At 53.4% G+C, this 11,446-nt stretch overlaps 1 protein-coding gene across 1 annotated transcript; it reads left to right on the top strand.

The window, feature by feature from the left end:
* Positions 1 to 2,837: 2,837 nt before the first annotated feature.
* On the top strand, positions 2,838 to 8,651 carry SP6 (Sp6 transcription factor). Its single transcript, XM_079130293.1, has 2 exons — positions 2,838 to 3,144; positions 5,207 to 8,651. Exon 2 carries the CDS (start codon positions 5,265 to 5,267, stop codon positions 6,393 to 6,395), a length of 1,131 nt encoding a protein of 376 aa, XP_078986419.1. The 5' UTR covers positions 2,838 to 3,144; positions 5,207 to 5,264; the 3' UTR covers positions 6,396 to 8,651.
* The last annotated feature ends 2,795 nt before the right edge of the window (positions 8,652 to 11,446 follow it).

Raw genomic sequence — 11,446 nt, 5'->3', positions numbered from 1 at the left:
AGAAGGATCACAAGTTTAAGGCCAGCCTCAGCAGTTTAGCAGAGGCTGTAAGCAACCTAGACAGACCCTGCTCAAAATAAAGAAATAATAATAAAATTTTTAAAAGGCTGAGGACGTAGCTCAGTGGTAAAGCATCCCTGAGTTCGATCCCCAATTAAAAAAGAAAAAGAAAAGAAAGAAAAAGAAAAAGAAAAGAATATAGGCTGTGACTATGACCTTAGTAGTCATGTCAATATCAGACCGTGGCTATCTCTTGGCAGGAAAACTTCTAGTAAGTGAGCAAAAGAGGGCTGGAAGCCGAGGAATGAAATCTAGGGGATTCAGAAGAAAGGTGGTGATAGGCAGGACAGGAAGTCAGAATGACTGAGAGTTTCCAGGGATGACACTGTGACTCTTGAATTTCATGCTGATGAGTCATAGGCAGATGCAGGGTCTTTGCTCTGGGGAACCCCAAAGGGCTGTGGGGTGGGGAAGTAGAGTCAAAGAGGGACTAGGGTGGAAGTGAGGTAGGGTGTCTGCCATCCTTTTCCCTGTTGCTTTCCAGGAAAGATGGACAGCACTGGGAAGATAAAGCAATCTGGTGCCTAGATAGGGAGGAGATTTGCTCCCTCCACCCACACCAGACCCCAAGGCCAGTTTTAGCTTCGCAAAAAGCAGTATATGAGGGAACAATTGGCAGCTGGGAGAGGAAGAAAGGAATGCTGAGGGGTCTAATCAGTTTTAAACTAGGAATCAGAGTCACTGAAGTCATGTCGGGGGCTCTGGTCTGGACATGATGAATTCCTAACTGTGCTTCATAGGTAGCTCTGAACTGGGATGCAAACCCAACTAGCCAGGATTTGCAAGCTAGGTGGATGAAGACAAACTGTCTTGAGAAAGAGGGTTAATTTAGCCATGGTCACAAAGATTCTTGTGAATCTATATTGCAGGGTCCCAAGTACAGGGAACAAGGACAACCCAATTGATCAGAAATCTCAATCCCTGATGCCAAGTGCCTGCTGGCTTCTGAATACCCTTCCTTCACCCAGCAGGGCAGCTGGAAAGCAGGGTTTAGAGTGACCTGGGTCAGTTTACACAGTACAGGAGTGCAGGGCTGAGGGCAGAATTTAGGTCCACGAACTTCTAGTCCAAAGATCCTTGTGAATATATGTGAAATCAACAAACATTCTGGGATCAGGATTATTTAATGATGACCACAAGGATATCTTTCCATTACCCTGTGCTAACCAAGGGCATCTGGTTTTAGTATTTTTAGGTACAATTAATTCCCTTAAGCCCGGGGGAAACCCTTCTGATTTGTACCCAGGTTGTCCAGATACGGGAATTGAGCCTTAGGAAAGAAGGAGATGTACAAAAAAATCAGACATGGTCTCTAGATAAGAACCTATGCGTACTTCAGGAAGAACCCCGGACGTAGCAGATTGATTTTCAAATGGCTTGTGGATTTAAACTGTATTATAGTCACACTTCGGTGTGTCCCAAACAAGAATGAAGGACGGGTAAACCACGGGAGGTGGAATGGAGGCTAGAGGTGAGATTAAATCAGCCAAAAGGAGGATTCGGCTGAAAAAACCCGAAAATGTAAAAATGTGGACGTCAAAGCGCATAGGGGAAAGTCAACCCGGCAACGAAAGAAAAAGGGAAATGGATCAGATATGATCAGATATCCCCTGGGGGAAAAAATAAAAGGGTCACCTCGAAGATCAATGCCACTAGACTTGGGAGGCGACAATCAGACAAGGAGAACCGAGCTACCTCGGAGCCCAGGCCAGCAGGGCGGGGAGTGGGGGGACATCTTCGGGGGTCTCAGAATCCATCTGGATCTCGAAAGTTCTTAGGTGAACGCAGAGAACGTCCTGAAATTTTACCCTAATGTTGGTGTGTGTGTGTGTGTGTGTGTGTGTGTGTGTGTGTGTGTGCATTTGTTTTTCTCAAAAGAATCCAAGACCTTTCCCCAAAGTTAAACATTCAGGTTTGAATCGGAAGAATTGGTCAAGGGCTCGCTCCATTCTCTCCAAAAAATATCCCTACCCAGGGCCATTTGGAAGCCTCTATCCAGACTTCAGAACTCCGTGCTGCAGCGCGAGGGTGCCAAGCGCAGGCAGAGTACCTCCCAGACCGAGAGGAGGGGGAGGCGTGTTAGGGAGTGGACTTAGGAGGCGCTGGGGTTGCCCCTAAGGGAACGTGGAGGGTGAGCGCAGAGGGGGCCTGGGAGACAAGTGGGGGCAGGCAGAGACCTTGAAGACAGGAAGAAGTTGGCGCGGGTGGGAATGGGGGGAGGCGATCAACCAGAAAGGTGAGTGACCAAAAAGGGAGAACTAGAAAGCGAGAGGGAAACGGACCGGGGAGGATGCGGGTAAATGGTGGTGGAGCGCAGCCAAGATAAATTTCCCACGGTCTAGGCCTGCGTGTGGACCGGACCCATACTTGGCGCTCAATCCTGTTTCCTTCTGGTCTCAGTTACCGGTCAGCGCTGTCGGGCTCCAGCGGGTGGGTCAAGGGCGGCCGAAGCAACCGGCGCCCTAAGGATAGTTCTGTAAGATTCCCAGTGCCTGCCCCCCTCCATTCCCCTAGGGTCTGAGCCGCGTCCTCCCTCAAACCGAGCCCGCTCGAGGGCAATTTTCCACCCGATCGGGCGGGTCTCACAACCTGGGAAACACCCCGGGCGGGCCCCTCGCACTGGGAGTGGAGGGGACAAGGGAGGAGCAAGGGAACAGGCGGGCTACGGCCTAGTTAGCTGTCCCTCCCCTTCGCCCGCCCGCCCCCTCCTCGCAGCCTGGCTGAGCTTCTGCTCCTGCCGAGCCCGCAAGGGTTAAAGGCGGCCGCAGGTGAGGTGGGCGGGGCTGTGAGTTCGGGGGAAAAAGGAGCGCAGGGGAGAGGATGAAGGCAGAGAGCGCGGTGAGTCACGGGCGGAGCTGGCCTCTCTCGCTCGCTTGCTCGCTCGCTGGCTCCCGCCCGCCCTCCGCCCTCCCGTCGGCTCTCACCGCCCCGATCGCCGCCAGTCGCTGGGTCTGGTCGCGGCCCCTCTAGCCTTTTACTCCTGACTCTCGCCCCTGAGAGCCATCCTGCGCACAGGGCCCATGAGTGCCGATCTGTAGCACGCCAGCCTGCGGTGCTTGCCCGGAGCCCGAGCTCAGCCTCCAGGTAGGAGCCCGGGTCGGGGCAGCCAGGGGTGCGCTCTGTGGAAAGCCTCAGAAAAACTCGCTCCGAAAGCGCTGTAACCTCCTCTGGACTCAGGAGTTGGGGGTGATCATAAAGGATCTGGGGGACTTAGAGCCCGGGTCGAAAGAAATTCGGGCGGACGGGAGAGGCTGGAGAGACAGAGGAGGCTGGAAACTGGGGAAACTGGAGCGACTGGGACAACCAGAGGACTGGAGCATTGAGAACACAGAGTATGAAAAGTCCCGGCCGCTTGAGTGCGGGACATCGGGAAAAGCAGCCGGGTGAATGAGACGTAATGGTGTCTCTACTCGCCTTACCGAATTAGGGAGCGGGAAGCGATGGTGGGCGCCCTGCTCCCTCCTTTCCTGAAACCTAGGTAGCAGGCCATTGCGCACCAGACCTGTGCTTTTAAGCTTTCTGTAAGGAGAGGCTACTCTGGAGTCTGGGTCGTCCTAGCCGCCCCATCCCCCAGCCTCAGGGGCAGTTCCCAGGCGCCAAAAGCTATTAGGGTCCCCGGCCTCACTGCTCCCGCCCAGCCCCTTCTGGGCTGCCCCGCCCGGGCCTGAGGCTTCGTTCCTGCTGCTTCACCCTGTTCCTTTCTTGTGGTGAGGCAGCCGGAGCCTGAGTAGGCGCCCCAGCCCTCCTCTCCCTGCCTCTCCCAGACTATCCATGCCACCTCCCTGGTCCCAGTGGCAAAGTCAGTGTGGGAAGGAGAAGACTTTACCCTAAATCACTGGCTTCCTCCCCTGACATCAGAAAAGGCCCATACAGGAAGTATAAGGAGAGATGACAAGAGGTGGACCTTCAAGTCACAGATGTGTGATTGAGACAGGGGAAAGGGGTCTTTAGGTTCTTAATGGTTTAGGAAAAGAGTAACAACCAGAAGCCAGGAGACCTGGTTCACAGAGGTTCTGCACAGTACATTGTTGACTGAACCAGTACATGGACATCCTTGTTCAAGACACTGTTCCAAATTTGGCCTTGGTTTCTTTTTCAAAATAAGAGGGTTACCCAGGAGCAATGGTTCTCAATACTTGGCTCTACATTAGAATCATCTGGGGAGTTTCTCAAAAGTATCTGTGCCTGGGATGCACCCCCATATCATTTCTGGGTAATTCTTGCTCTTCAGTGATTATGGCTTCTCTTTCTGCCTTCTTCTCCTTGACTTCTGAACTTGCCTCCCTTAAGGGGGTTGCAGTTGTACCTTCCTGACTTGCTGACAAGCTCTTTTCTGGGTCATCCCCTTCTCTGGGAAATCTGACCCTCCCAGCTACATATCTGGGTCTCCCCTAGCTTGGAGAAAGAGGGGGCAGCCAGAGAGGTGGTTGGCACTGATGTGGGTCAAGACAAGGAAGGGAGATTTGGCTTTCTCTAGTGGGCAACTCCCCTGGAAATTGGCATTACGACTGCACTCAAGGAAGGAGAAGACCCTGCTGGAGGGAGGAGAGTGGGAGCTGGATGTGGGAGTGGGTTTGGTAGGGCCAAGTCAACCAAGCCAGGCAGGAAGCTGAGGGGAGTAGTGTAGATCAGTGCTCCTCGCTGATCTTGCCTGTGATGGCATGAGGGCTCTTTCTTCCAAAACTCAGCACTTTTCTGAAGGGCAAGTCACCTGAAGCTTTAGGTTTCAAAAACAGGCCACCCTCCTCTCCCTGTATGTGTCCTATGTGTCCTGCGTTAAAATGGATAAGCTGAGATGGGTCTGCAGGGGGAAATGCCACTGCTCACTTCTGACATGAGCAGCTGGGGTGGGGACTGTTCTAGAATTTTAACCTACTACCCTGGGGACCAGCCCAACTTCAGGGACAAGCTGGGTCCTTACAAGTGGGGTCACCTAGAGGAAGGGCCCTCCTGGAGTCTCACATTCTCAATCCATCCTGTACTTCCAAACTCTGAACTGATCTCTAGTCTTCTCCCAGATACCACCCTCACGCCCCTTTATTTTTTTAACCTGGGTACCAAAGAGGAACACTTTGTACGGAGGAGATCAGGGTTACAACAGAAGGAGAGCCCGTTCTTTTCCTCACCTCTTCTTTGTCTCCTTTAGGTTCCATCTGAGGTGCCCCTGACCGTCCCTGCCCCTACCCCCACCCCGGATCCCGGCAATGCTAACCGCTGTCTGTGGCTCTCTGGGCAGCCAGCACACGGACGCGCCTCACGCCTCTCCGCAGCGCCTCGATCTGCAGCCTCTTCAAACATACCAGGGTCACACGAGCCCGGAGGCTGGGGACTACCCTTCCCCGCTGCAGCCTGGAGAGCTGCAGAGCCTCCCACTGGGCCCGGAGGTCGACTTCTCACAGGGATATGAGTTGCCAGGGGCCTCCTCGCGGGTAACCTGCGAGGACCTGGAAAGCGACAGTCCCTTGGCCCCGGGACCCTTTTCCAAGCTTCTGCAGCCGGACATGTCACACCATTACGAATCGTGGTTCCGGCCAACGCACCCAGGCACAGAGGATGGTTCCTGGTGGGACCTTCATCCGGGCACCAGCTGGATGGACCTCCCGCACACTCAGGGAGCATTGGCTTCACCTGGCCACCCGGGGGCGCTTCAGGCCGGCTTGGGGGGCTATGTCGGAGACCACCAGCTTTGTGCTCCGCCGCCTCACCCGCACCCTCACCATCTCCTCCCAGCTGCAGGTACGCAGCACCTTCTGGGGCCACCCGACGGGGCAAAGGCCTTGGAAGCGGCTGCGCCAGAGTCCCAAGGGCTGGATTCCAGTCTGGATGGGGCAGCCCGGCCCAAAGGCTCCCGTCGGTCAGTGCCCCGCAGCTCAGGCCAGACAGTGTGTCGCTGTCCCAACTGTCTGGAGGCGGAGCGACTGGGGGCTCCATGCGGTCCGGATGGGAGCAAGAAGAAGCATTTGCACAATTGCCATATTCCAGGCTGCGGTAAGGCCTATGCTAAGACCTCGCACCTGAAGGCACATCTGCGCTGGCATAGCGGCGACCGTCCCTTCGTGTGCAACTGGCTCTTCTGTGGCAAGCGCTTCACGCGCTCGGATGAGCTTCAGCGCCACCTCCAGACCCACACTGGAACCAAGAAGTTCCCCTGTGCGGTCTGCAGCAGAGTCTTCATGCGCAGCGACCACCTGGCCAAGCACATGAAAACCCACGAGGGTGCCAAAGAGGAGGCTGCGGGAGCGGCCCCGGGCGAGGCCAAGGCCGGAGGTGCAGTGGAGCCCCCGGGGGGCAAAGGCAAACGGGAGTCTGAGGGCAGCTCGGCCCCCTCCAACTGAAGCCCTCAGGTGCCGCCTCCCTGCTGGTGTCCCGAGGACATCGAAAGAGAGCCCCTAGGTCTGAATCATAGTGGGGTAGCTTGATCAAGAGGGGAAGGTGGTTATTTATTGAGGGGGAGGAAAAGTGGTGCAGGGACAGGGAGACGGGCGCTGGGGGTTTTAGTCTCTGGGGCTGGACCGGTCGCCTTGGACTGTTTAGGCTGCGAGGAGCTGCACATGCCCCTCGGTTCTTCCCTTCCGCACTACTTCACTGGCCCCTGGCCCAGGGTTGGGTAGGAGTGGGGCACCCCTGCTGCATCTAGAGGTAGAGGGGATCGGCTGGAGGAGATGGTGTGTCCTGGAACTGAGAGGAGTGGGGCCGGGGTGCTGCAGGTAGCTGTCTGGACACGTCCTTAGCGCCTGGGAACCCCGACATAAAAGCGCCTCCGGAGCCGCCCTGCGGCCCGGGGCCCTTTCATCCCCCTTCTCATGCTTCTGCCCCTAGGGCTTCCGGAGAGAGCTGAGATGAGGTGGGGGAGGCCGGGGGTCCTTAGAGGGAGTGTCTATCTACCTTGGAGAGTTGCTGAAATAACTCCTTTGATGTGCCTCCTTATTAACCCTTCCAGACCTGGTCTGATGGAGCCACAAAGGAAGAGGGGACAGCTTCTAAGTCAGAGTTGTGGGTAGGGCAAGCAGAGATGTCCCTTTTTAAAATGAGAGACGGGAATAGGGAAGGGCTGCAGATGGAAGAAACTAACCTTACCCTCTTCAACTCTGGTTCAGTCCTTAACTCTTGGTCATTTAAAAAATCTAGTAGTCCATCTGTCCCATTCATTACCCTAGGTAGGATTTTAAAGCAGCCAGTAGCACCGGCTCTAGAGTTGATGTAGTTCTTCCCCTAGGTCCCCATCATCTGCCTTCCTCTTGGGAATGGAAGGGAGGGGGTTACTTAAGCTGATTGGGGATAGGTAGGGATGTCCTTGCAGAGGGACCCACAATTTCCACCCAGTGTGGAGGACACTGCCCCTGTCTTGCCTCTCCTGTCCGTCAAGAAACCAAGGCCCTGCTCTGTTAGCTTGACCCTTGCCCCTGCTATAGAGTTCTCTCCTGTATCTTGAGGGGATACTCCCTTCATTTGAAAGAGTTGTTCTCCCACTGGAAGAGATTCCAGGAAGTTGTCCAGATCCTTCCCTTCTCCTTTAGATATTAGAAATACATTTGGATTGTGATCATGGGGGTGGGGAGGTGAGGAGCCCAGCAGAAGTTGAGCCAGGCGGAGGGAAAAGAAACAGATATGGGGAAGGGTCTGGCAGGCCACAGGACCCTGAAGCTGGGGAGTTCCCAGGAGAGAGTTAGGGGCCTTGAGTCCCTATGACATCCCCTCCCCTTGCTCCCCTCTCTCCACCCAGAGCCCTCTGCAGGGATTAGCTGTGTATTGATTTTTAAGTTATAAGCAAAGGGTATTTTATTTAATATTAGGGCATGTATGTGTGTGCATGTGTGTGTGTGTTGTGTGTACACTGCGTGTCTATGTGTGTGTTTCTCTACTGAGCCTGGGGTCTCCTGAGACCCCATCTTGTTCACCTGTCCAAGGTCTAGGGCATAGTCCCACAGCATCTCTCCCTCCATTGGGGATGCTGGAGCCCAGTCCAAGGACTGGGAGCTAAATGGGAAGTGGGGGCTGGGATCTGGGTGGGAATATGTGTTTGTGTAGAAAGGGCTCCCCTTGAAAGGGACAGGGTGACTTTCCCTGTGGGACTCATGAGCCTGGAGTAGTTTAAGAAGTAAATTTTTTTCTATATTCTCCCTCTTTCCCCACTTCCTGCTGTCACAACCAGAGGCCCCTTCCTTGAGAGAGCTTTGAGTGCAGGAGGGGAGTTGACTGAGCTTGCGGGTTGCCTGACCAGGTGGAGAGGGGGAGAAAGGAGGGCACCGTGGGTGTAGGATACCTCTCTCCACCCATCGAAACCAGCCACCCCCTCCCTGTGCTACCAAGTGACCGTTCAGAGGGGAACTCCCACATGGGTGTTGGTAGGGGGTTCTCCCTTAAAGAGACCCCAAATCCTAAGTATGCAGGTGGGGGCCTTGAATAGGTTTTCTTCTGCTCCCCTCTTTTATAGTTCTAGGTTTCTTGGCTGCCTGCCCTTCTAGACAGCCCCCCTAGAGGAAAATGTAGGAATTTTTTTTTTCTTTAACTGCTGTGAACCCATTTGTGGGGGGGAGGAGGAGGAAGAAACAGCCTGTGTTTTTTATGCAACAATAAAGTCATCAATCCCATCATCGCCTCATTTGTCTTCTAGCTTGGTTTCCTTTTTGACAAGGTGACCAGGGAGGACCTGGTCAGGGCTGCAGGGCAGGGTGGGCACTTCCCTTTGATCCTGCAGCCCCTGGGCAGCCTCACCTCCATCCATTTGGTTGGGTCAGAGCCGGGGTCTGATCCTGTCCTGCGGGGTAGTGGGAGGGAGGGACTCCCTTTGGGTTGACAACTGAGCTGTCCCTCTCTGGTATTCACCTATGTAAGTTTCTAGATATTTCCTTCCTCCTCCATATATAAGCCCCCTCTTTCCCCTCCCCTAAGGACCCTGTTTCCTTCCCTTCTCAGCCAGTCAGCTTCTGGCTCCCTCATCCCGCCCCCATGGGTGCGTGCATGTCAGCCGGTCCCTCTGGCTGTGAGTGAGGTGGGGGTGACTGACAGCGATTTCTTCACCCAGATGATCCCTATCAGGGACAGGGCGATGAAAGGCAGCCAAGATATCTGATGGGCTCCTGCCCAGCTGGAAAGTCTGAGGGAAAGGTTGCTACTGCAACTCACAGCTAGAAACCTGCCATGGTTACTCAACTGCAATGTGCACAGACATAGCTCACTGGACCTACCGTGTGCCACCCTCAGAGGGATGCAGAAATACTTATTCACACACGTTTTTCCAGGCAGCTAGTGCCTAATTCACAATAAGGGAGTAAAAATCTCAGTTATCCAGAGCCCCAAATATAGGAAAGTGAATGAAGGGTCCAGTTTGGGCCCCAAAGAGATAGGGTTAGGGTTCTTTTTTTTTTTTTCACTTTCTCATCTTTGTTTTGCTAAATGTATTATTTGCCCCTAGCAGGATTCCTGTGTCCCACTCTAACCCTAACCCAATTTCTCCAACCAAATCTGGCTTTCCAGTGGCCCATTCTATCACTTGAGATTCTGGGGCCACAAAATTTAAGACAACCTTGGGATAGGAGTATCAGAATTATTTAAGAGTTATAGAGGAAACCAGAATGGTTGGTGGAGGGTGGGCAATTGTTTATTTCTATCTGTTCTGGGATTTAGCAGTTTGGGAAGAGGAGGAACAGGTGTGTTTCCCTGTGACCTCATGCCTGCAGCACTCCTGCTGGGCACCTCTTTTTGTCTTTCTGGATCTGGGGGAGTAAGACCCCCAGGAGCCTGGTGAATCTCCTTTTTCCCCAGGTTGCCCCCAGGGATAGGAGGGCAGCTGTGGGGCCGGCTGGGCCTGTCTGGGCAGGGTTGAGACTGCTCCTCCTCTCCTTGCAGCTCCTCCCGCTGACCTGCATTCTTAGCGGGGGCCTTTGGTGGGGCTGATGCTTGCTCGTTTGCAATGCTGCCTAGCTGGCCTGGCCCCCCTGACTGGAGCCCAAGTCCACCTATGGCGGCTCAGATGTGGTGCGCAGTCAGGATGATCCTGGAGAAGAGGAGAGGGAGTTAGGGAACTGTGTCGGGGCTGACCCAATGGGCGACCTCTTTGGGCCATCTCCTGTCCTGGGAAGTGAAGTAAAAGCCCTCCGGGGTGGGGAAATGAAGTCAGGAATAGAAACCTGACAGCGGAGAAGGCAGCCTACCAACAGCAGCCTGGGGCTGCGTAGCGCTCTCTCCAAGTCGGTTCTCTCCTTGCCCTCCTACCTGCTCCCGCCCCCCAGCGGGCAATCCCGGGAAGTGCAGAAGGTGAACCCGCATTGTGAGTACATAGCCTTGGCGTTTGCTGCGGAACGACAACCAATAGCAACCTCACAATCTCTTCCCAACCATGCTCTAGAAGCCGCCTTCACCGTCCCATGAATCCCAGCGTGCCTGACCGCTCAGCGTGTTAGTAGTGTAGGCTTGAAAAGAACCTTGGGAAACAAACTCCACCAAAGAACTGTTAGAGTTAATCAACGGATAAAGTCACAGGACACAGTCAGCACACATAAATCAGGAGCATCTCTATACACGAACAACAAACTATCCGGTAAAGAAATCAATAATTCCATTTATTAATAGTTTACAACAAATGGGGATAAATTTAACAAAGTAGGGGAAATAGCTGTACACTGAACCGTTAAGACATTAATGAAAGAAATCAAAGAACACACACACACACACACAAACGGAACAATATTCCGTGTTCACGGTTCAGAAGAATTAATATTGTTAAAAGGTTCTTACCACCCAAAAGTGACTACAGATTCAGTGAAATCCCTGGAAGTAGATAATCTGCACTGTGCCCCATTTCCCATTCCTGGAGGGCTCCATGAAGCAAGTGTGTGAGATGCGTTTTGCTTAAATCCTGGCTATGGAGATAAGTTTATTTTTGTTCTTGTTACAGGAGGTTGAACCCAGGGCTTCACAAATGCTATTCTAGGGATATAGCCCTCTACCACTGCAAGTGCTAGATCTTCAGACCTTTTTTTTTTTTTTTTTTTTTTTTTTCAGGAGCAGGGGTGACAGGGATTAAACTCAGGGGCATTCAACCACTGAACCACACATCCCTAGCCCTATTTTGTATTTTATTTAGAGACAGGGTCTCACTGAGTTGCTTAACCCCTCACTTTTGCTGAGGCTGGCTTTTGAACTCAAGATCCTCCTGCCTCAGTCTCCTGAGCCCCGTGTGCCACCGTGCCCGGCCCTCGCTGTCTCGCTGTCATGTTCAGGTTGGTTGGCCTGGAATTTGAGAGATCTTCCTACTTCAACTACTGTCAATCTCCTGGGTAGCTGGGTTTACAGTCGTGCACCACCCCACCGGGTTTATGGAGACGTTTTACAGTGCAAATGAACTGGAAGTCAGAATATTTGGGATCATGATCCTTCTCTGTAC

This window comes from Sciurus vulgaris (assembly GCF_902686455.1).
Source record: "Sciurus vulgaris genome assembly, chromosome: 3".
NCBI lineage: Eukaryota > Metazoa > Chordata > Mammalia > Rodentia > Sciuridae > Sciurus > Sciurus vulgaris.
Note: the sequence above shows the minus strand (reverse complement) of the source record. Positions and strands in the feature narration are given on the sequence as shown.

What these genes read in the sequence shown, in the direction of transcription:
- SP6 (XM_079130293.1), top strand. Translation starts at nt 5,265, where the DNA reads ATGCTAACCGCTGTCTGTGGCTCTCTGGGCAGCCAGCACACGGACGCG.